This window comes from Vulpes vulpes, chromosome 12, assembly GCF_048418805.1.
Source record: "Vulpes vulpes isolate BD-2025 chromosome 12, VulVul3, whole genome shotgun sequence".
In the NCBI taxonomy this organism is placed as follows: Eukaryota; Metazoa; Chordata; class Mammalia; order Carnivora; family Canidae; genus Vulpes; species Vulpes vulpes.
Genome location: NC_132791.1, coordinates 122,247,653 through 122,270,271, shown reverse-complemented (window position 1 = coordinate 122,270,271; position 22,619 = coordinate 122,247,653). Strand labels below are relative to the sequence as shown.

At 37.8% G+C, this 22,619-nt stretch overlaps 1 protein-coding gene across 1 annotated transcript in view; it reads left to right on the top strand.

Annotated features, from left to right (window-relative positions):
• Positions 1-22,619, top strand: part of DLAT (dihydrolipoamide S-acetyltransferase) — a 31,032-nt gene that overhangs the window by 1,856 nt on the left and 6,557 nt on the right. The window contains exons 4-11 of the mRNA XM_026006833.2: positions 117-270; positions 3,051-3,177; positions 5,338-5,525; positions 7,154-7,307; positions 16,477-16,544; positions 17,464-17,556; positions 17,921-18,028; positions 21,852-21,967. Coding sequence (XP_025862618.1) covers positions 117-270; positions 3,051-3,177; positions 5,338-5,525; positions 7,154-7,307; positions 16,477-16,544; positions 17,464-17,556; positions 17,921-18,028; positions 21,852-21,967 — 1,008 coding nt within the window. The remainder of the gene's footprint in view (positions 1-116; positions 271-3,050; positions 3,178-5,337; positions 5,526-7,153; positions 7,308-16,476; positions 16,545-17,463; positions 17,557-17,920; positions 18,029-21,851; positions 21,968-22,619) is intronic.

Below are 22,619 nucleotides of genomic sequence, written 5' to 3'. Positions count from 1 at the left end.
CTGGGGTGCTTAGTGTGGAGTGTTTTGACCCAGAATTAAGAGAGCAGGAGTGAAAGGCTTCTGAGCTAAATCTGCTTTGCAATCTCCTGTGCTTACACATTCTTTCTCTTCCATAGGCCTGAGGATATTGAGGCCTTTAAAAATTACACATTGGATTCCTCCGCAGCACCTACCCCACAAGCAGCCGCAGCACCAACCCCTGTTGCCCCTACTTTGCCACCTACACCTCCCGCTCAGGCTCCTGGTAGCTCCTACCCCACTCACATGCAGGTGAGGCCCCTCATCTGGGTATTTGCTCTAGAAAATTTATTATTCATTATCTTTCATTCTGGAAATTGGCATTAAATATGTCTAGCTCTTGTCATTTGAAAGTGAATAGGGATTTAAACATGAAAATTGACAATTTTATTCTTAGTCATTATGTCAGTTGTTTGAGTTTGGACAGTCTCCTTTAAACTTTTCCAACCTCAGTGTGGTAGATAGGATAATGCTTGGCATTTCTCATTCAAGAATATTATATTAGATTTTGAGGATGATTTGTACTTATATCTACTCCTCGTATAAATAAATTGTTTAATAGGCCTCAAATGTTGTCTATAGAATAAAAGTCCCCAGTTGATGTTTTCTTTTGACATTAGGTGTTCGTTTTCTAAGAGTGGGTGAACTAGTCCCGTAATATTAATAAATGAGGAAACTGACAATAAAGTGTGAAAGTAAGATTTACAGAAGAGCTGAAGGCATTAAATATGATCACTGTTGGTTCTGTGAAATCTGTTTCTAAGAAACTACAGCAGCTTATTAGATATTAAGGTTATCCCATGTATATTTGTGTGTTTTGGATATTGGAAATGGGTAAAAAAGCAGCTGGCCTTTTTCTAAAGGATTAAGACTAAAACTTTTCTTTCACTTAATTTATTTGTAGAAATTTCTGTATAGGAATCATTTTCTTTTTTGGACATAATGTTCTTCTCCATGGTCTGTTATTAATAGCCACTTGTGGTGAAGTTTTGTGTGGTGTTTGGTTCACACATTTATTTCATCCTATTCAGTAAAGTCTATCTCACTACATAAGACATACTTCATTTCTCTCCATTTTATGTCTGTGGCTTTGTGTGCAAGTGTTAATGGTTGTGTCTTAGTTGTTTTTTAAGATACTGTATAGAGATTATTGGCTCCTCTGATTTTTTAAGAAGTAGATGTAGGTGACAAAGTCTGTACAAGAAGAACATTTTAAAGCAATATTTTCTAATTAGAATTCTAAGTTTTTCTTCTTTTTCCTTCCTTCCTGAGACATTAATTGAAGTGATTTCTCTCTCGGCATAATCCTATTGCTATTAGATATAAAAAAAAGTAAGAAGCAAGCCCATAACAACTGGATAAGCACCAAAATTCAGGGGACACACAAGCCATATGAATGGCAAAGCAATGTTTCATTGAGATCAGCCAATCTGATGTTTAAATTTTGAGATGGAAGTGACTATTTCCTTTATTTGCTTATTTTTCCTGCAAATAGTTAAAGTTCTACATCTTCCTTACCAATTTGGAAGACTTCATTTGGATGCCTTTTCTTTCTTTTTCTTGTCGGATTGCTTGTGACTAGGACTTCTAGACTATGTTGAATGAAAGTAGCGAGAATGGACATCCTTACCTTGTTCCTGATCTTAAAGGGAAAGCTCTCAGTTTTTCACCATTAAGTATGATGTAAGCTGTAGGTTTGTCATTTAGGCCTTTATTAAGGATGCCTCAGTGGTTCAGCGGTTGAGTGTCAGCCTTCGGCTCAGGGCGTGATATCCCCGTCCAGGGATGGAGTCCCACATTGGGCTCTCTGCGAGGAGCCTGCTTCTCCCTCTATGTCAATGCCTCTCTGTGTTTCTCGTTAATAAATAAATAAAATCTTTAAAAAAAAGAATAAGGGCTTTATTATGTTGAGTATGTTTCCTCTGTGCCCACTTTGTTGAGTTTTTATCATGAATGAATATTGAACTTTATCGGATGCTTTTTATTTCATCTATTGAGATGATCATAATGGTTTTTATCTTTTCTTTTATTAATGTGATATATCACACTAATTGATTTGTTAATATTGAGCCACCCTTGCATCCCTGGAGTAAGTCCCCTTGATTATGGTAAATTTTTTAAATATATTGGTGGATTCAGTTTGCCAATATTTTGTTAAGGATTTTTGCGTCTATGTTTATCAGAGATAATGGCCTGTAGTTTATTTGTTTGTTTTTGATGGTTTAGGTATCAGTGTATAATAGTGGCCTTATAGAATGAATTTGGAACTTTTCTTCCTTATTTTTTTGGAATAGTTGAGCAGAAAAGGTATTGATTCTTTAGATGTTTGATAGAATTCACCCGGGAAGCATCTGGTCCTGGACTTCTGTTTGTTGGGAGTTTTGTGATTACTGATTGAATTTCATTGCTAATGATCAGTCTGTTCGAATTTTCAGTTTCTCTCTGATTTAGTTTTGGAAGGTTTGTGTTTCTAGTAATTTATCTATTTCTTCTAGGCTGTCCAATTTGATGGTGTATAATTTTTCATAATATTCTTTTCTTATCTTGGAAAGGTATTTGGGAAGTTTAAGAGAAATGCAGTTCCTCTAAGTGAAAAGATAGATGCTAGTACAGAGCGCAGCAGAATTTTAATGGAATAGTCTAGACCAAGATCATTTTGTGAAAACGAAAAATTCTAGCTTAATCTAAGTGATAAAAAAGATGAAAAGATGCTCTGTGCTTAGATATATAATTGAAGAATTAATTTTGACTATCTACAAAGAACTGTTTCCTAACTTACCCCTTGCTTTTAACTTTGGTTGAAGAGAAGAGGCCAGAGCATCACTAATACTATAAACCTTGAGGTTTGGAGGTTGATTCAGCTGGTGGGCCACTGTTGAAGCACTGATTCTTGGCTGTTATGGGAGTATCAGACAGATGGGGATTTGGATAGTCAGAGTCACCATCATTCCTACAACTATTGAAGCTTAACTCAGTGCGGTTGTGTCCACAGCTTCCTAGGATTAAGCAATAATATGTGTTTGTTTCTACAGGTGGTTCTTCCTGCCCTCTCTCCTACCATGACCATGGGCACAGTTCAGAGATGGGAAAAAAAAGTGGGTGAGAAGCTAAGTGAAGGAGATTTATTGGCAGAGATAGAGACTGACAAGGCCACTATAGGTGAGATTTCTTCAGCTCTTAATGGTTGAGGCACTGAGTTTTCCAATGAGGGAAGAGGATTGCCGTCCTATCCTATAATGAGTGAGTGATAACATGAAAAATTTTAATTTTTGGGATTCATTTCCTGGAACAGGCTATGTCATGACAGCAGGGGTGCCTAGTGGAGTTTGTCAGTTCCACACTGCACTCTTAATGAATCGAGGATATGTCAACCTAGAGATTATTTTTATCTAGAGTCTTACTATGTTATTAAGAAGCTGTATCAGCACTGCTGCTGTTTAAACTGGGCAAGGGGGAGAAAAGAAGAATTAGGAGAAAATTACTTTCAAGGCAAGAAAATAACAGAGTTTAAAATGACTGAGGTAAAACTGAAACCAGGATTTGGATTGCTTTCATAGTGTGAGAATGACTGATAGGATGTATGTATATGTATATATATCTGTTCACACATCATACTGCATTTCCATATATTCCCAATTCATTTTTATGCTCAGAACAAAGACTACCTAGACAATCTTATATTTGTTATAATATTTAGAGATTAGTAGATAGATCTATTTCTTTGTTGTCCAGTCCCCAAAGATGCAGTAGGCAATTCCGGGCATCCTCTGCAATGGTGGTTTTGAGATTGTGTTCTTCAAACCCCACGATACCTTGATGGCACCTTGGTACAAAGGAGACATAATGAACAGACTCTAGTCGCCTTACCCCTTGCCCCAACTTCACCTTTTTATCTCTTTGCATATTGTATTCCTCCCAAAAGATTTTATTATAAGAAAGGATTGTTTGTTGGAAACAAACAAAACCCATTGGTAACAATAGATCTGCTTTACCTTTCAATTTGAATACCAGAATTGCTCTAGAGATGGTATTCTAGAGACTCTAGTCACTGGAGAAGCATTACCTTGGTCAAATTCTTTAAACCGTCTTGTGGCCTTGGAGTCCTTTTTTTTTTTTTTTTTTTACATATCTTTTATTGGATATTCTTTTTTTTTTTTTAATTTTTTTTTATTATTTATTTATGATAGTCATACAGAGAGAGAGAGAGAGAGAGAGAGAGAGAGGCAGAGACATAGGCAGAGGGAGAAGCAGGCTCCATGCACCGGGAGCCTGACGTGGGATTCGATCCCGGGTCTCCAGGATCACGCCCTGGGCCAAAGGCAGGCGCCAAAGCACTGCGCCACCCAGGGATCCCTTATTGGATATTCTTAATTGATAAAGGGAAGATTTCATCAAAGATGTATTTGTCAGGGAGGGGCACAACACAACAGAAAGCCAAGATATGCAAGGCAAAAATTGTTCTTTGCAATGTTGTCTTTTAGTTTTACTTTTGTAACACTTCATGTTTGAGTTTTTTCTAAGAAGTCACTGTATAAAATGTAAGCGGTCAACACCACAGAAACCCTAATAATGCCATATTTCTTCACATTGAAATATTTAGTTGAATACCAAATATCACCTCTTTGAAAAACTCCACAGATACTTTTAAGGGCATAATCCCATATCACTGTCCATTCTAATAGCTCCCTTAATTTAACATCCATATGGTTCTGATTTTTAGCAGTACAATTGATGCCATATTGGTACAGATGATGCCTTCTTGGAGTCTTGTGGGTCTGCATAGTGGCCTCCCTTAGAGATGTTTTTAGGAAAATGTTCAGAACTAATTACTGTCTGTAATCTCTCATAGTTTTATTTGACAGCTATTTATTATTTACTTTGTCCCAGGTACTAAGTACTTGGAAAATAATGATTTTTATAACATACCTGTGACATAGGTATTGTTATCCCCATTTGTAGCTAAAGAAGCTGAGACACAGGGATCCCTGGGTGGCGCAGCGGTTTGGCGCCTGCCTTTGACCCAGGGCGCGATCCTGGAGACCCGGGATCGAATCCCACGTCGGGCTCCCGGTGCATGGAGCCTGTTTCTCCCTCTGCCTGTGTCTCTGCCTCTCTCTCTCTCTCTCTCTGTGACTATCATAAATAAATAAAAATTAAAAAAAAAAAAGAAGCTGAGACACAGAGATATTAAATAACAAAAAAGATTACATAGCTAGTTTCTACTTAAGGAGAAGAGCTTTTTTACTTAAAACTGTGCTTTGAGTTTGGTGGAATAGTGGAGTCTCTTAAGTTCCATCATGGTCTTTCTTTCTATTTCAGGTTTTGAAGTACAGGAGGAGGGTTACCTGGCAAAAATCTTGATCCCTGAAGGCACAAGAGATGTCCCTCTAGGAACCCCACTTTGTATCATTGTAGAAAAAGAGGAAGACATACCAGCATTTGCTGACTATAGGCCAACTGAAGTAACTGATTTAAAACCACAAGCCCCACCATCTACGCCACCCCCGGTAGGTATGCTTCTAGAATTGAGCAAACACTTAACCGTATTCATCTCTAAATTAAGGGATTAGATTGGATGATATTCTGGGTTCCTTCTAGATTCTGTGACTTAACGAAGAAGATGGTTGGGGTGCCCAGCTGGCTCAGTTGGTACAGCCAGCAACTCTTGATCTCAGGATTGTGAATTTGAGCCCAAAGTTGAGTATAGAGATTACTTAAAAAAATTTTTTTTTTAAGATTTTATTCATTTATTTGACAGAGAGCGAGCACAAGCAGGGGGAGCAGCAGGCAGAAGGAAAGGGAGAAGCAGGTTCCCTACTCTGTAGGGAACCTGATGCAGGCTCAATCTCAGGATCATGACCTGAGCTGAGGCAGACGCTTAACCGACTGAGCCACCTAGGCACCCCTAAAAATTTTTTTAGAGCTTTAAAAGAAAAAAAAAAGAAGAAAGAGATAGTGAGCTTTTGTGGAGATCTGAAAGGTATATGGCAGTGCACCATTCCCCTAATAGTTGTTGGATCCTTGTAGCTTATTTTTTTCCTACTGTCTTGAGTCCTGCAGAGAACAAAGCCGAGGTGACATGTTCTTTTTCTGCGTGAGGTGTTGATATGCATGCAAATGGAAGTTACTGTATACAGTTGTTCATGAACAACATGGGATCTGGAGCACCAATTCCGTGCCCTTGAAAATCTGTGTATGACTTTGTATTCCCCCCAATTTTAACTACTGAGAAAGCCTACTGTTGACTGGAAGCTTTACCAACCATGTAGATAGTCAACACATATTTTGTATAGTATATGTATCTGATATATATTGTATACCGTAGTTTTAAAGTACACTAGAGAAAATGTCATTAAGAAAATTGTAAGGGAGAGAAAATACATTCACGGTTATTTTATAGTACAATATTTTACAGTACAATACTGTAAAAAATACATGTGTATGTAAATGGGCATGTATCATTCAAACTTGTTTGTACTTTTGGTATTCCTTTATGATAGTGGGTCAAGCTTATTTCTATAGTACATTAGAACCTTGACATAACATGGCTTGTTTTGCTTAGAATCTAGTCTCGTCATTGTGTGCTGTACAGGATACATTATATATCTAAAATATATTTGTATGTACTCTAGGCCTAGACAACACTATGACGAGGCTTTTGTAGATGTTAGAGTCATATGAGCTTTAGACTAAATACACATTTCTGTCAGGGAAAACTTGATTTCTGACTTCCCCACGTTTGTGGGGAGTCGGCAAGGAGTAGTGACTTCAACATGGAACATTCTAGCATAATTTATTTTGAAATGAAGTTAAGTAAAAACAAAGCCACGTAAGAGAATAAGGAAACAGTGAGAGATTAAAGTGAATAATTCTGTAAGGATATTACATACTGGTTAGCAGTATGAAATTCCATGTCTCTTCATGTTACCGTGGAGTAAGATAACATGGTTCTGTCTTTAACATAAAGTATTACTACTCTTCATATGGCTGTGTTATGTTGGTTAAGCAGGAAAACTGTGCATTATGATCTTTGGGAGAAAAAAGTTATTTTGACTTCATAATAAAATGTAAGCTCTTGATCTTTCAGACTGGTCTTTGCAGTGGTAAATTAACAATATGTAACTTTTTTCAAAAGGTGGCCCCTGTTCCTCCAACTCCCCAACCTGTCACTCCTACACCTTCAGCCCCCCGCCCAGCTACTCCTGCTGGACCCAAGGGAAGATTGTTTGCAAGCCCACTTGCAAAGAAATTGGCAGCAGAGAAAGGTATTGACCTTACACAAGTAAAAGGTAAGTTTGTCTGGAAATACTTAATTATTAGTGAAAGTATAATGTGCTTGTTCAGCAGAGTTGAGTTTTAAGACTTGATTATATAATAAGAAACCTGTTAATGTGAGGCTGACTGAATTTAGCAATACACAACATAAAAAAAACATAAACCTGGGGTGAATTTAAATGACTTTGAATAACAAAATTCATATAAAACTGAACTGAAGTTCCCTGAGGGCAAAGGAAAATGTCTTATTCATGTCTTTTTTCTTCCCAAAAAGAAAGTATAGCTTACTGATAAGAGGTTACTTATTTAGAAAAGGGGAAATTACTAATTCTGAAGCCTGTTTGATGGCTATTACTATGTGCTAGTTCCTGAATTGCCACATGACATTTCATAAAGTAAGAATTCACCATTTTGGGGATATGAAAAATACTCTTAAGGGATCTCCCTTACTGTTAAGTAGTAAAGTTTTAATTTTTTTTTGAAGATTTTATTTATTTATTCATGACAGACACAGAGAAAGAGCGAGAGGCAGAAGGAGAAGCAGGCTCCATGCAGGGAGCCCAATGAGGGACTTGATCCTGGAACTCTAGGATCATGCCGGGCTGAAGGCAGGCGCAAAACTGCTGAGCCACTCAGGGATCCCCAGTAGTAAAGTTTCAATTCGCATCTAGTTACTAGTTATTTCCCCAGTTGTCCAGCTATGGGTGCTCAGTGCCGGTTATCATCTATCTATTGCCTTTTGTTTTGTGGTTAGAAGGCAAGCCACTCCCGAAAGAATAAAAATAGAATATTGTAAATTTTTTGGACCTCAGGGGGTTCTTATAAATATTTGAAGTTGCTTTTTTCCATCTTTACGTTATTGCACTGGTGTATTGCCATTTTGTATATATATGTGACTAGAACTAGGGATAGCAATGTAAGTTGGAATAAATTTTAAGGAGATGAGGAACTGAGTTAATAATTATATCCAAAGAATTTATGACGTGAAGGATTATTTGAGATACTTAGCAACACTGGCTGCTGTACCAAAGATAAAATTTGAGAAAGAGATAGAAATTCTAATCTAGGGATGCCAGTCATCTATTTGTTCAAGAAGTATTACAGCCTTGGGATGCTTGGGTGGCTCAGCAGTTAAGCATCTGCCTTTGGCTCAGGGTGTGATTCCAGAGTCCCAGGATTAAGTCCCATGTCGAGCTCCCTGCGTGGAGCCTGCTTCTCCTCTCTCTGCCTGTGTCTCTGCCTCTCTCTCTGTGTGTCTCTTGTAAATAAATAAATAAAATCTAAAAAAAAAGAAGAAAAGAAACTGTAATCTGTTAGGTGATTCATTTACTATTATTTAAAATACCAATATTCATGGAGTCTGTGCGTCCAACACTTGTTCATAAGAGAAGGAAAAAAAATAAGGAGATTTCTCTCTCTCTCTCTGTCTCTAATAAATAAGTAAAATCTTTTAAAAAGGAGGGGGGTAGCCCCAGTGGCTTAATGGTTTAGTGCTGCCTTCAGCCCAGGGCATGATCCTGGAGACCCAGGATTGAGTCCCACGTCTGGGCTCCCTGCATGGAGCCTGCTTCTCCCTCTGCCTGTGTCTGTGCCTCTCTCTCTCTCTCTCTCTCTCTCTCTCTCTAATAAATAAATAAAATCTTAAAAAAAAAAAAAAAAGATTTCAGTCTCAGATGTTTATATTACCAAAAATAAAGAGTAAAGCAGAAAGGAAGTATAGCATAGTAGTCAGGAGTATGGACTCTGGAGTTGGAATGCTCAGGTTTGAACCCCGGCTCTGTTATACACTAGCTGTTTGACCTTTTGTGTCTCAGTTTCTTTATTTGTATATAAAAATAAGGCCTTATAGGTTGTGAGGATAAATTAAGTTAGCAGTGCCTCTATATATAAAACATATACAGGTGTTAGCTGTGATAATGAAGATAACTTGTGATTACCTAGGTTGGTCCAAATGCTAAGAGAGAATAAACCCAAGTGACAACACCATTGAATGACAAAATGAATATTTGTGTAGTCTTGACTGCTGTTAGACATGGTGGTTGGGGAAGATCTTTCTGATGAGGTGACATTTGATCCTACCTGAAAGATGAGAAGGAGTCAGATGTACGCCAACTGTGTGAAGAACTGGGGACAGGGAGACCAGTAAAACAGTGGTCTCTGAAGTGGAAGAGAGCTTGGCATGTTTGAGGAACATTAGGGAGGCCAGTGTTCATGGGGGTGAGGTTGGAAAGAAACATAGGGAAGGGTAAGAACAAGGATTTGACAGGTCATGGTTGAATTTGAATTTTATTTAAAGCATAGCAGAAAGCAACTAAAGGATTAAAACAAAGAAGTGACATAAAACGATTCGTATTTTTAAAAGATCATTTTGGCTGTTTTGTGCAGATGGGTTAAATGAACCCCAAAGTCCCTGTTAAAGATGTTGTTAGAGCTGACAGTGGTGACTTAGACAAGCATGGTCAGACTGGAAATGAAAAGAAATGGACAGTTTCAAGATACATTTTTGACAGAATCAACAGAACTTAAAGATGGTACATGGGGACTTGATAACAGTTCTTTCAAAACAAAGGTGTGTTGGAAGCCAGTCTGGGTAGGCTGAAAAGTAGAAAGTGGATAGAGAAATGGAAACAGCTTTGTGGACACCTCATTTTAAAAGCTTTCCTATGGAGGAGCAGGAGCTAAGATGGTGGTATAGTAGGTGGACCCTAAGCTTGTCTCGTCCCTTGAACACAGCTAGATAACTGTCAGATCATTCTGAATACCCAGGAAATCAACCCGAGAACTGATAGAACAAACATCTAGAGGGAGAGAAGAGACAACATCAGGGAAGGTAGGAAGTGAGTAGACATCGTTTTGAGGAGAAACGGATCATGGATGCTGCAGAACAGAGGGAGCCCTGGTTGTAAAGAGAGGCAAGAGAATGGAGCACACAGGAATACATACAAGGAGAACACTTCCCAAAAGCCATTGGCTGGGAAAATGAGAGAGGCTGATTTTCATGAGTTTTTGCAACCAGCAGGGCTCAAGGACTGGAGTTAGAGGTCCACAGGCTTGGCTGGGATAGAGACCTGAGGGCACTGCCCACTGCAGGCAAAGATTGTCTGACGGATAGAGCAGCCAACACACAGCAGCAGGGTGCACACAGCATACTAGAGACACTCCCTGAAGTGCCAGGTCCTGGCCACTGTGTGACCTCCTCTTAAAGCTATTACTCTCTGGAGCAGGAAATATAATAGGATTTTCTAACATACAGAAAACAGAGACCTAGACAAAATAGCAAGATCGAGGAATTCATCCCAAAAGAAAGAACAAGAAAATGTCATGGCTAAAGATCTGATCAAAACAGATGTAACTAATATGCCTGGTGGAGAATTTAAAATAGTCATATGGATATTCCTGGGCTTGAGAAAAGCATGGACAATATCAGGGAGACCCTTACTGCAGAAGTAAGAGTTAAAAAAAAATCAAGCAGAAAGGAAAAATGAAATAACTAAGATTGGAAAATGGCTGGATATGATGACCACTAGGAGAGAAGAAGCAGAGGAATGAGTAAGTGATTTGGAGATAGAATCATGGAAAATAATGAAGCTGAACAAAAGAATGATGGATCGTGAGATTAGACTTAGGGAACTCAGTGACTCAATCAAATGTAATTACATTCATATCATAGGAGTCCCAGAAGAAGAAGAGAGAAAAAGGGGCAGAAGATTTGAGGACATAAAAAGTGAAAACTTTCCTAGTCTGGTTAACAAAATAGAAATCCAAATCCAGGAGGCACGGAAAATTCCCATCAAAATCAAGAAAAGCAGGCCAACACTAAGACACATTGTAGTTAAATTTGCAAAATATAGTGATTTTGAAAAATCCTAAAAGCAGCAAGACAAAAGAAATCCCTAACTTACAAGGGAAGGACCCATAAGGTTAGCTGCAGAACTTTCCACAGAAACTTAGCAGGCCGGAAGAGAGTGGCATGATATATTCACTATGCTGAGTGGGAAAAATTTATAGCCACAAATACTTTATCCAGCAGGGCCATCCTTCAGAATAGAAGGGGAGATGAAGAGTTTCCCAGACAGGGGTGCCAGGATGGCTCAATTGTTTAAATGTCTGAGTCTTGAACTCTGCTCAGGTCTGTATCTCAGGATTGTCAGTTTAAAAGCCCCACCACGTGGGGTCCCACATTGTATGTGACGCCTACTTAAAACACACACAAGCTTCCCAAACAACTAAAGGAATTTGTGACCACTAAACCAGAGCTGCAAGAAATATTGAAGGGGATTCTTCGAGTAGGAAGGAAAGGCCAAAAGTGACAAAGACGAGAGAAACAGAAAAATCTCCAGAAACAACAAAACAAGTAATAAAATGGCACTAGACATGTATCAATAATTACTCTTAGGTAAATGAACTAAATGCTGCAAGCAAAAGACACAGTGTCAGAATGGATAGAAACAAGACCCATCTATATGCTGCCTACGAGAGACTTTAGACTAAAAGGCATCTACAGATCGAAAGCAAGGGGATGGTGACCTATATGGCTCAATCAGTGGAGCATGTGACCCTTGATCTCAAGGTTATGGGTTTGAGCTCCACATTGGGTTTGTAGATTACTTAAAAAGTAAAAATAAAAATCTTTGAAAATGAAAGTGAGAGGGACAGCCCGGATGGCTCAGCGGTTTAGCGCTGCCTTCAGCCCAGGGTGTGATCCTGGAGACCCAGCACTGAGTCCCACGTCGGGCTCCCAGCATGGAGCCTGCTTCTCCTTCTGCCTGTGTCTCTGCTTCTCTCTCTCTCTCTCTTTGTGTGTGTGTGTGTGTGTGTGATGAATAAATAAACTTTAAAAAAAAAAAGTGAGGGGATGAGAAACATTTATCATGCAAATAGATGTCAAAAGAAAACCAGAGTAACAATGGGTTATATCAGACAAACAAGATTTTATATCAGATACTGTAACAAGATAAAGAAGGGCACTATATCATAATAAAGGGGACCGTTCAATAAGTAGATCTAATTGTAAATATTTATGCTCTCATCTTTGGAGCACCCAAATATATATAAAACAATAACAAACATAAAGGAACTCATTGATAATAATACAATAATAGTAGGGAACTTTAACACCCTGCTTACATCAATGGAGAAATCATCTAAACAATATCAACAAGGAAACCATGGCTTTGAATGACACAGTGGACCAGATGGACTTAAAATATATTCAGAACATTTTATCCTAAAGCAGCAGAATATATGTTTTTTTCAAATGCACATGGGATATTCTCCAGAATAGATCACATACTAGATCACAAATCAGGCCTTAATAAGTACGAAAAGATTCTGATCATAACCATGCATATCTTCTGACCACAACACAGTGAAACTTGAAGTCAATCAACCACAGGAACATATTTGGAAATGCTAAAATATATGAAGAAACAACATGCTACTAAAGAATGAATGGGTCAATCAGGAAATTAAAGAAGAAATTAAAAAAACACGTAAACAAATGAAAATGAAGGCATGCCTGGGTGGCTCAGGTCGTGATCCTGGAGTCCCAGGATTGAGTCCCACATCGGGCTCCCTGCATGGAGCCTGCTTCTCCCCCTGCCTATGTCTCTGCCTCTCTCTCTCTCTCTCTCTCATAAATCTTTTAAAAAAAATGAAAATGACTGTCCAAAACCTTTGGGTTTGTAGCAAAAATAGCCCCAAGAAGGAAGTACATAGCAATACAGGCCTACCTCAAGAAGCAAGAAAAATCTCAAGCAACCTAACCTTACACTGAAAGGATCTAGAAAAAGAACAAATGATGCCTAAAGCCAGCAGAAGAAGGGAAATAATAAAGATTATAGCAGAAATATATCAATATAGAAATTTTTAAAAAACTGTAGGACAGATCAATAAAATCAGAAGCTGTTTTTTTGAAAAAAATAATAACATTGATAAACCCTTACCGAGACTTATAAAAATGAAAAGGGACCCAAATCACAAATGAGAGAGAAAAAATAACCAGCACCACAGAAATAGGATTATAAGAGAATATTATGAATAATTATGGCAACAAATTAGACAATCTGAAGAAATGGATAAATTCCTAGAAACCTATAAACTACCAACACTGAAACAGGAAGAAATGGAAAACTTGAACAGATCAATAACCAGCAAAGAAATGGAATCAGTAATCAAAAATTTCCTCAACAAACAAATTTCCTCACAAACATCTTTGTTTGTGAGATGGCTTCACAGGGGAGTTCTACCAAACATTTCAAGAAGAGTTAATACCTGTTATTCTCAAAACAAAGACTCCACTAAAAAAGGAGAGCTACAGGCCAATATCTCTGATGAACATGGATACGAAAATTCTCAACAAAATACTAGCAAATCAAATCCCAACAGTCAGTAAAAGAATCCTTCACCACAATCAAATGGGATTTATTTCTGGGCTGCAAGGGTGGTTCAGTACTTATAAGTCAACCAACACGATACACCACATTAATGAAAGAGAACTATATGGTCCTTTCGATAGATGGAGAAAAAGCATTTGGCAAAAGTACAAAAATCCATTCATGATAAAACCCCTCAAAGACGTGGGGATAGAGGAAACATACCTCAACATCACGAAGTCCGTCTATGAAAAATCCACAGCTAATGTCATCCTCAGTGGGGAACAACTGAGAGCTTTTTCTCTGTGGTCAGGAACAAGACAGAATGTCCAGTCTTCCACTGAAGTCCTAGCCTCAGCAGTCAGACAACAAAAAGAAATTGGCAAGGAAGAAGTAAAACTGCCGCTATTTGCAGATGATGTGATCTTGTATATATAAAACTCATGGGACGCCTGGGTGGCTCAGCAGTTGAGCGTCTGCCTTCAGCTCAGGGCATGATGCTGGAGTCCTGGGATCAAGTCCCGCATCACGCTCCCCGCAGGGAGCCTGCTTCTCCCTCTGCCTATGTCTCTGCCTTTCTCTCTGTGTCTCTTGTGAATAAATAAATAAAATCTTAAAAAAACAAAAAACTCAAAAGACTCCACTAAAATATTGCTAGAACTGAAACACCATTTCACTAAAGTCCCAGCATACAATATCAACATACAGAAATCTGTTAACTTTCTATACACTAATGAGGATGCAGCAGAAAGAGACATCAAGGAATTAGCCCCATTTACAATTGCACCCAAATCCAGCAGATAGAAGTAAAAGAGCCGAGGAAAGCACTGTATGTGCCAGTACCCAGTTTGTTGTAAAGGATACCACATGGGAACAGTCAATAGAAGAGATGCATACATAGGGCAAGGAGTGGGGTTATTGGGGAAATGTGTGCAGAGCATCCATGCCCTCTCTGGGAGTACAACCCTCTCAGCACATTGATGTGTGTTCCCCAACCCAGAAGCTCCAAACTTAAAGAGTTTATATTTTTTGGAGGTTTTTTTGTAAGAAGCATGGTTACTTAAATCCCTGGCTATGAGTTGTTGAATTCATTCTCCAGTACCCCTGCCCTCCTTGGAGGGACAGATGACTTAGTAAATATGACCAAAATGTAATCATTTGGGGAGAATGTTTGAAAGCTTAAACCCAAATGTTCAGTTTGATTTGTCTCACAGCTACTCATGTTTCATATTTAAGGCAAAACACTTTCACATCACTGTCTCATTTTATTCTCACAGTCTTCCTTTGAGCGGGGCCTGGTATAATCTCTGTCCGGGTATCCATGGGTGACTCAGCAGTGTGGTGCCTGCCTTCAGCCCAGGGCGTGATCCTGGAGTCCCGGGATTGAGTCCCTCATCAGGTTCCCTGCGTGGAGCCTGCTTCTCCCTCTGCCTGTGTCTCATGAATGGATGAATAAAATCATTAAAAATCTCTATCCTACAGATGAGACAAGACCAGCAAAGATAAAGTAACTCTAGTCTTCTGAATTATATTTGACCACAACCCTACATTTTTTTACTCCTAGTCTGGTGTTCTTCCCTTTAAACCATATTGCTTTGTGATGGCCTGTTGTGTCTTCTTCGGGAGACAGGCAAAAAAGTAAAAGATTTCAAATGAGTAAAAGATTTTTCAATGAGTGAAAGCCCAGCCTAAGGCAGGGGATACCGCAGGTTCCCTCCTCTTGGGGGGCTGTGGTATCCAGATCCACCTTGATGATAAGGGGAGGTTATGGTTTCTGTTGCTTATAAAGGGAGAGGTATTTAATAGGGATACTACTACCTCTGTTATAGAGCTCCGAGTGAGGATAAACACAGTCCTAGCCAACTCAGTTTTTATAATGAAGGAAAAGAGTTGGGAAGAACTACATACAACGAGACTCCTTTTAAAAGTCTGCCTTGGGGAAAGATGAATCAATATGACCCATTTTTTTCTAGAAGTGGGCCAGTATAAAAGGTATTTTAATAACTAAATTTTAAATCTTAGAATTAAGGTTCAGAATTCTCTATTTGAATCTAAAGGTAAACCTGATTGCCTGTGCATGGGAGGAGGAAAGAATTGAGTGAAAATGAAAGTAAGCCTGTAGTGTGAAGATTTGAAGATCTTACCTTGTGTGTGACATTGTACACGCTTCATTCCCAGTGTGTGATAGAGGCCAGTTTAGAACCTTGGCCACTACGAGAAAGCTCAGAAGCTCAGAATGATGGAGACCACACAAGGAAGGAGTGATTCTGAAGATAAGATCATTACAGTTGAGAGTTATTTGGGCTATTTTGGGGTGAAAAAATTAACTTGCCTAATATGTCTGAAACGATTGTCATATCTGTTGACTTTGTACAAAGGGAATTCTTTATGATCAGATGAATCTAGAAGCCAGATGAGATCCATTTCAGGGTTCAGAAGGGAGTTTTCAGAGCTGACTAGGAGAGGCGAAAGCTAGACTTGTTTGGGAGGCATAAATTGTACTCAGCTTATCCATATCCCAGTATTTCCCAATTTAAAAGTACGTAAAACTCTTAAATACTTAACAGAGTGTTTGCTGTAGTTAAAAGAATCACTATAGACCAAATGAGAGCACTCTGTGTGAATGATAATTAATAATTGGTAAAAGCTGCCAAAAACATTAAGGTACAGGAGTAAGACAGTGAACCCCTTCAGAGGGCCTTTGGTAGAGAACCCTTAGTAACTTGCCCTTCCCAGATCACGGTGTCAGTCTCCTGGAGGAACAAACAAGTCTGCTCTCACATACGTGATATTTATGCATCTCTTCCAGGGACGGGACCAGAAGGCAGAATCATCAAGAAGGATGTTGACTCTTTTGTGCCTACTAAAGCTGCTCCTGTGAGTTACATTTAGCATTTTTGTTTTGTTTAGTTCTTGGCAGTTTGTCCCTGCAAAATATTCTGTGCAACCTACTAAACCCTTTCGTACATTACTTATGAATGGAATAGCTTAACCAGAATTGTGGGTTTTTTTGTTTTTTTTTGTCTAATTTCACTGGCTAGCAGTAGATATGAATGTGCTGTCATTCAGCACATAAAAGGAAGGATGATATGCTACACTGACATGCATTCCAGTTTCTTTTTTCAATGGTGGTACTAAATTTTTCTTAACAAATCCTCTTCTTATTCAGATCCTATTTTTATTTATTTATTTATTCAGGTCCTATTTTTAAGTGCCTGCTTATAAGTTGGTTGACTAGAGTTTGAGTTTTATGTACTTAATTATTCCACACAGGAATTAAATCCATATAGCCAACCAACTGTCATGCAGTTGGTTAAAGTGTTAAGATAATTAGCTAAAAGTAAGTGAAATGATTTAATTATTTAGATGTTTGCTTTAAAATGAACGGTTTATCATTGTTTTTTCTTAACACTGTTCAGAAAAGTGAATTACCTTTTTATGCTTATTTCTAATCTTTTAAGAATGCATTGATTGCTTTTCTTGAAGGTAATTTTGCAAATACAAAATTATTTTAACTAATCATTAGTTAAAATATTTTAACTAGTTGGTTATTTTAACTAATCATTTCTCTGAACAAAGAAAATGATACTTAAATTAAGTATAAAAATTAAAAACAGACTTCTTATGTAAGCACAGTACAAATCTGAGTCTCTTTTGCTCCCTTGAGTTAGAAATAGCTATTTTCTATAAGCCTTTTAATTTTTACTTTGCCATCTGTTAAGAGTCACTAGCTTCTGCCTGTTGCATATGCTGAGATTGAGCCACAGGTACTAAGAGCTTCTGTACCTCCTTATAGGCTCCAGCAGCTGCTGTGCCTGCTGCGGTTCCAGGAGTGGCACCCGTTCCTTCAGGGGTCTTCACGGACGTTCCAATCAGCAACATTCGTCGGGTAGGAATATTATCCTAAATATTTAGCTGCAGTCAAAGCTGTAGGGGGCATTTTTACTCTGATTGTTCAGTTGCATCCACAGTTTGAAACACTACCAGAGACTTTTTATTTGGGATATTTGGATGATTGGTTGTAGATGTTTGGCTTGGCCAAATAAATACTTGGGATAAACAAACATTGCTCTGATAGATACTACTAGACGGAGTCCAGGTTTTGGTGCATATTCCAATTCCATATTCTAGTTCTGGTAATGCTTGAGGTAGCCATTACCAGGGAACAGGGTAAAGAGGCAAACAGAGCCCTGCCTTAGGTAAAATCTCACCTCAGCTTAAGATAAGTGATGTCTTAATCTTTTTGATTTCAGGTTATTGCACAGAGATTAATGCAGTCTAAGCAAACCATACCTCATTATTACCTTTCCATTGATGTAAATATGGGAGAAGTTTTGTTGGTACGGAAAGAACTTAATAAGGTAAGAGGTTTGGAAATTCCAACTCTGAAATTCTAAAATTCTTGTTTTTCCCCACTAAACATTTACATTTTTACCTGTACTTTTTGTGACGGTATGTTGATGATGGAAAATGGTGTTCTCTTACTAAATTTATTTATTTATTTTAAAGAGTGGGAGACTGGTGGATGGGGAGGGGCCGAGGGAGAGGGAGAGAGAATCTCAAGCAGGCTCCATACCCAGAGCGGAGCCTGACTTAGAGCTGGATCTTACAACTCTGAGATCATGACCTGAGCCAAAATCAAGAGCCAGACTCTTGACTGAGCCACCCAGGCATCCCAGGTGTCTTCTTAATTTTAATTTGCTGAGAGAATATCTTGGAGAACTTTTGTTTTCTAACCCTTGATTAAAATTTCTCATTTAAAGTTGATTTTGCCACGGATCCATTTTAGCCTAGCACAATCTCACTATGATTCTATGAGGCTAGATAAGAAACAGTATGTTTACTCTGTTTACAGTTAAGTACCAACTACCTACTTATGCTTAGCATGAGGCACTTTTAGGAATACAGCATAAGTCATAGTCCTCCATGAGCTTAAGTTTTTAATCTAATGGAGATAATGCATGTGAAAAACAGAAGAGGCAATTTTTATTAAAGTAAAAATACCCGTTGGTAGGTCAATTTCTTTATGGTAATGCCCCTTGACTGCTAAATTACACTGTATAGGTTAAGTGTTCTAGGAATTCAGAGAAGGAGGACACCAATAAAAGTAGTTGGGAAATTCACAGTGGTGTGGGAAAAACTTGATTAAGCTATGGAGAATAGGAAGGGTTTGCATTGGCAAAGAAGTTGAAGATAGTTCATTATACTGATGGAGTATCATAAAGGCAAAATGCTTTTTAAAAAGGACGTAAGTGGGCAGCCCCAGTGGCTCAGCGGTTTAGCGCCTGCCTTCAGCCCAGGGCATGATCCTGGAGTTCCAGGATTGAGTCCCACATTGGGCTCCCTGCATGGAGCCTGCTTCTCCCTCTGCCTGTGTCTCTGCCTCTCTGTGTCTCTCATGAATAAATAAATAAAATCTTAAAAAAAAAAAAAATTTGCGTAGGAGGGACACCTGGGTGGCTCAGTGGTTAAGTGTCTGCCTTTGGCTCAGGGCGTGGTCCTGGTTTCCCAAAACAAGTCCCGCATCGGGCTTCCTGTGGGGAGCCTGTTTCTCCCTCTGCCTGTGTTTCTACCTCTCTCTCTCTGTGTCTCATGAATTAAAAAAAAAAAAAAAAAAAAAAAAAAAGAATTGAGTAGGAGAAGGAGATATGAAAAATGTTTTCAAGGAAGTGAAAAGTAAAAGCCAGTGGCACTCAGCATTATATAGGTTATCTATAACCTCTCTGACCTCCTGCTTTTCCACTCCACTCCTTGCTCATTCTGCTCGAAAAAAATTGTCTTCCTGTTCCTCGACACTCTGCCTGTATACTCCTACTTTAGTCCCTTTGCACGTACTGTTCCCCCTGCATGGAATATTCTTCCCCTAGCATCCACCTAGTTTCTTCCGTTACCACCTTAAGGATTTGACTCAGTATCACCTTCTCTCGCCTTCCCTGGTTACCTTATTCTAAAATTAAGGGAAGAGGAATGGGGTGAGTAATCAGTTTTCCCATTAGTTCTTTTCCTCTGTTTTTCTCTTTAACATTATCTTGCATATTATATATTTCATTTATTTATTATCTGTCTACTCCTTTAGAATGTAAGATCCCTAAGAGTAGAATTTTTACCCATTTTTTTCCACTACTTTATATCCAGGGATTTTTAGAACAGAGTACTCAAATATTAGATGCATGAATGAATAAAGCAAGAAGCATTAACAGGTAGTAACGGGCTATATGGCTTAAAGATGATTGCATGCTTTTACTGGCAAAATGGTAAAGCTATTTTATAATCTGTTTGAAAATTAGACATGAAAAATATACATCCAGTGTATTATTTTATTCTTTTTAACAGTTTTATTTAGGTACATTTCACATATATCATTCAGCCACTTAAAGTTTACAATTCAGTGGCTTTTAGTATATCCTGAGTTATGTGACCATCATAATGAATTTTGGAACATTTTCATCACCCCAAAATGAAATCATTCTCCCATTACCTTAGTTAGCCCCCACTCCAATCCTCCCATCTTCCCCAACCCTAGATAATCACTACCTACTTTTTGTCTTAGATTTGCTTGTTTTGGGTATTTCCTGTTGGAATAGGGATTTCATTGAATCTGTAAATAATTTGGAGAGTATTGTCTTCTTAGCACTGTTCCTACTCCATGACCATGGAGTGTCTTTCCATTTATTTAGGTCTTCTTTCATTTCTTTCACTAATTTGTACAGTTTTTCAAGTATAAGTTTTTGTACCTTTTTTGTTACATTTATTCCTAGATATTTTATTCTTTTTAATACTATTATAAATTTCATTTTCAGAGTGTTTATTGCTATTATATAGAAATACTGTTGATTTTTGTGTATTGCTTTTGTATCCTAAAACCTTTTTATTTAGTGTTCTTTAAGATTTTCTATATGCAAAATCATGTCATCTCCAAATAGAGATAATTTTGCTTTTTCCTTTCCAATTTGGATGTCTTTTATTTCCTTTTCTCACCCAACTTCTTCAGCTAGCACATCTAGTAAAATGTTGACTGGAAGTTGTCTTGTTCTTGATCTTAAGAGGAAGTAAGTCTTTCACTAAAGTACAATGATGGTGGTTGTGGGACTCTTGTAGATCTGTTTTATCATGAGATGTGGGAAGTTCCTTTCAATTCCTAGTTTTTATGAAGTGGTAGTTGAATTTGGTCAAAAGCTTTTTCTGTGTCTATTGAGATGGTCATGTGATTTTGTCCTATATTCTGACATTATTACATTAATTGATCTTCAGATGTTAACCAACCTTGCATTTCTGGGACAAATTCCATTTGGCTGTGGTGAATAATCCTTTTCATATATTGCTGGATTTGGTTTGCTAGAATTTTTTTGAGGGTTTTTGGATCTGTATTCCTAGGTATTTGTCTGAGTTTTATTTTTTCTGGGTTTTGTTTTTTGTGTGTGTGTTTTTTTTTTTTTTTTTTTTTACTGTGATATCTTGGTCTGGTTTTGGTATTGGGTTAATACTGGTGTGTCAGAATGAGTGGGGAAGTGCTCCCTCTTTTGTGTTTTGGAAGATTTTGTAAAGAATTGATATTCTTCAGATGTTTAGCAGAATTCACCATTTGGGGAAATCATCTGGGTCTAAGTTCTGTGTGGGTAGTTTTAAAATTATTCAGTCTCTATTACTAGTTACAGATCAATTCAGAGGTTCTATTCCTTTTTGATTCAGTTTTGGCAGCTTGTATCTTTCTAGGAATTTTCCATTTCATCTAAATTATCTAATTTGTGGGATAATTGTTCATAGTATTACCTTACAATCCTTTTTATTTGGTAGGTTATGTAGTAACGTCCCACATCATTTCTGATTTAGGAATATGAGTCTTTTTTTTCTTTGTCAGTCTAGCTGAACATTTATCATTTTGTTGATCTTTTAACAGAACCAACTTTTGGTTTTGTTCAGATAAGTGAAAATGAAGGCATAACATACCATAACTTAAGGGATACTGCTAAAGCAGGACTTAGTAGGAGGCTTATAGCTACTGACCTACATTAAAGACCTACAAAAAGACCTATATTAAAAAGATGAAAAAAACAACTTTTAATTTCATTTCATCCTTTATACCTCAGGACATTTGTATTCTTCCCCCCAGGTCCCTGCCAGAGGTTATATTTCAGTGTTTGGGAAGAGAGTTTAAGAAACTACAATGGTTTCTTGTCTTTGCAGATGTTAGAAGGGAGAAGCAAAATTTCTGTCAATGACTTCATCATAAAAGCTTCAGCTTTGGCATGTTTAAAAGTTCCTGAAGCAAATTCCTCTTGGCTGGACACAGTTATAAGACAGTAAGTAAGATACTGCTGGTCAAAGTATATGTATCCACCAGCAGATTTCTTGTGCTATCTCACATGTAACTAGGAATATAGGGGATAAGGAGAAATGGAATACAGGGAGGGAGATGACTTCCATAGGCAAAACAGTTTGAAAACAATGTAAAACTATTTATAAGATAAGGCTAAATTTAGATAGTGAAGACTATAAATTCTATGAGTTTAGAGAGGCAGATAAGTTTACAGATGTGAATAATTAAGTTGATAACTGTTATAAAGCAGGGTTGAAATGATTTTTGCTCACCAATTAGTTCTGCTGAATTCTAATGGGAGCAAATTGAAAACAAAACCAAGAAGCATATTTGTTAATATTATGGTGGCATTGTGAGTGGCATGGTGCTCAGTGTCTTCCCATGTCTCATTTTAATCCTTAGGACCACCTTATGAACTAGGGCTTTCACTTCTATTTTACAGGTGAAGAAACTGAGGGTTCAATGAGTTAAATAACTTTGCTTGAATTAATGTGTTATAGTAAGTAGCAAAACTGTGATTGGAATCAAGATTCTGACTTCTGCACCTAGGTTTGTTCTACTATGTAGATTTTTTTATATTATATAAAATAATAGTATATACATTAGAATATTGCTTTGTGGCTTACAGTGACCTA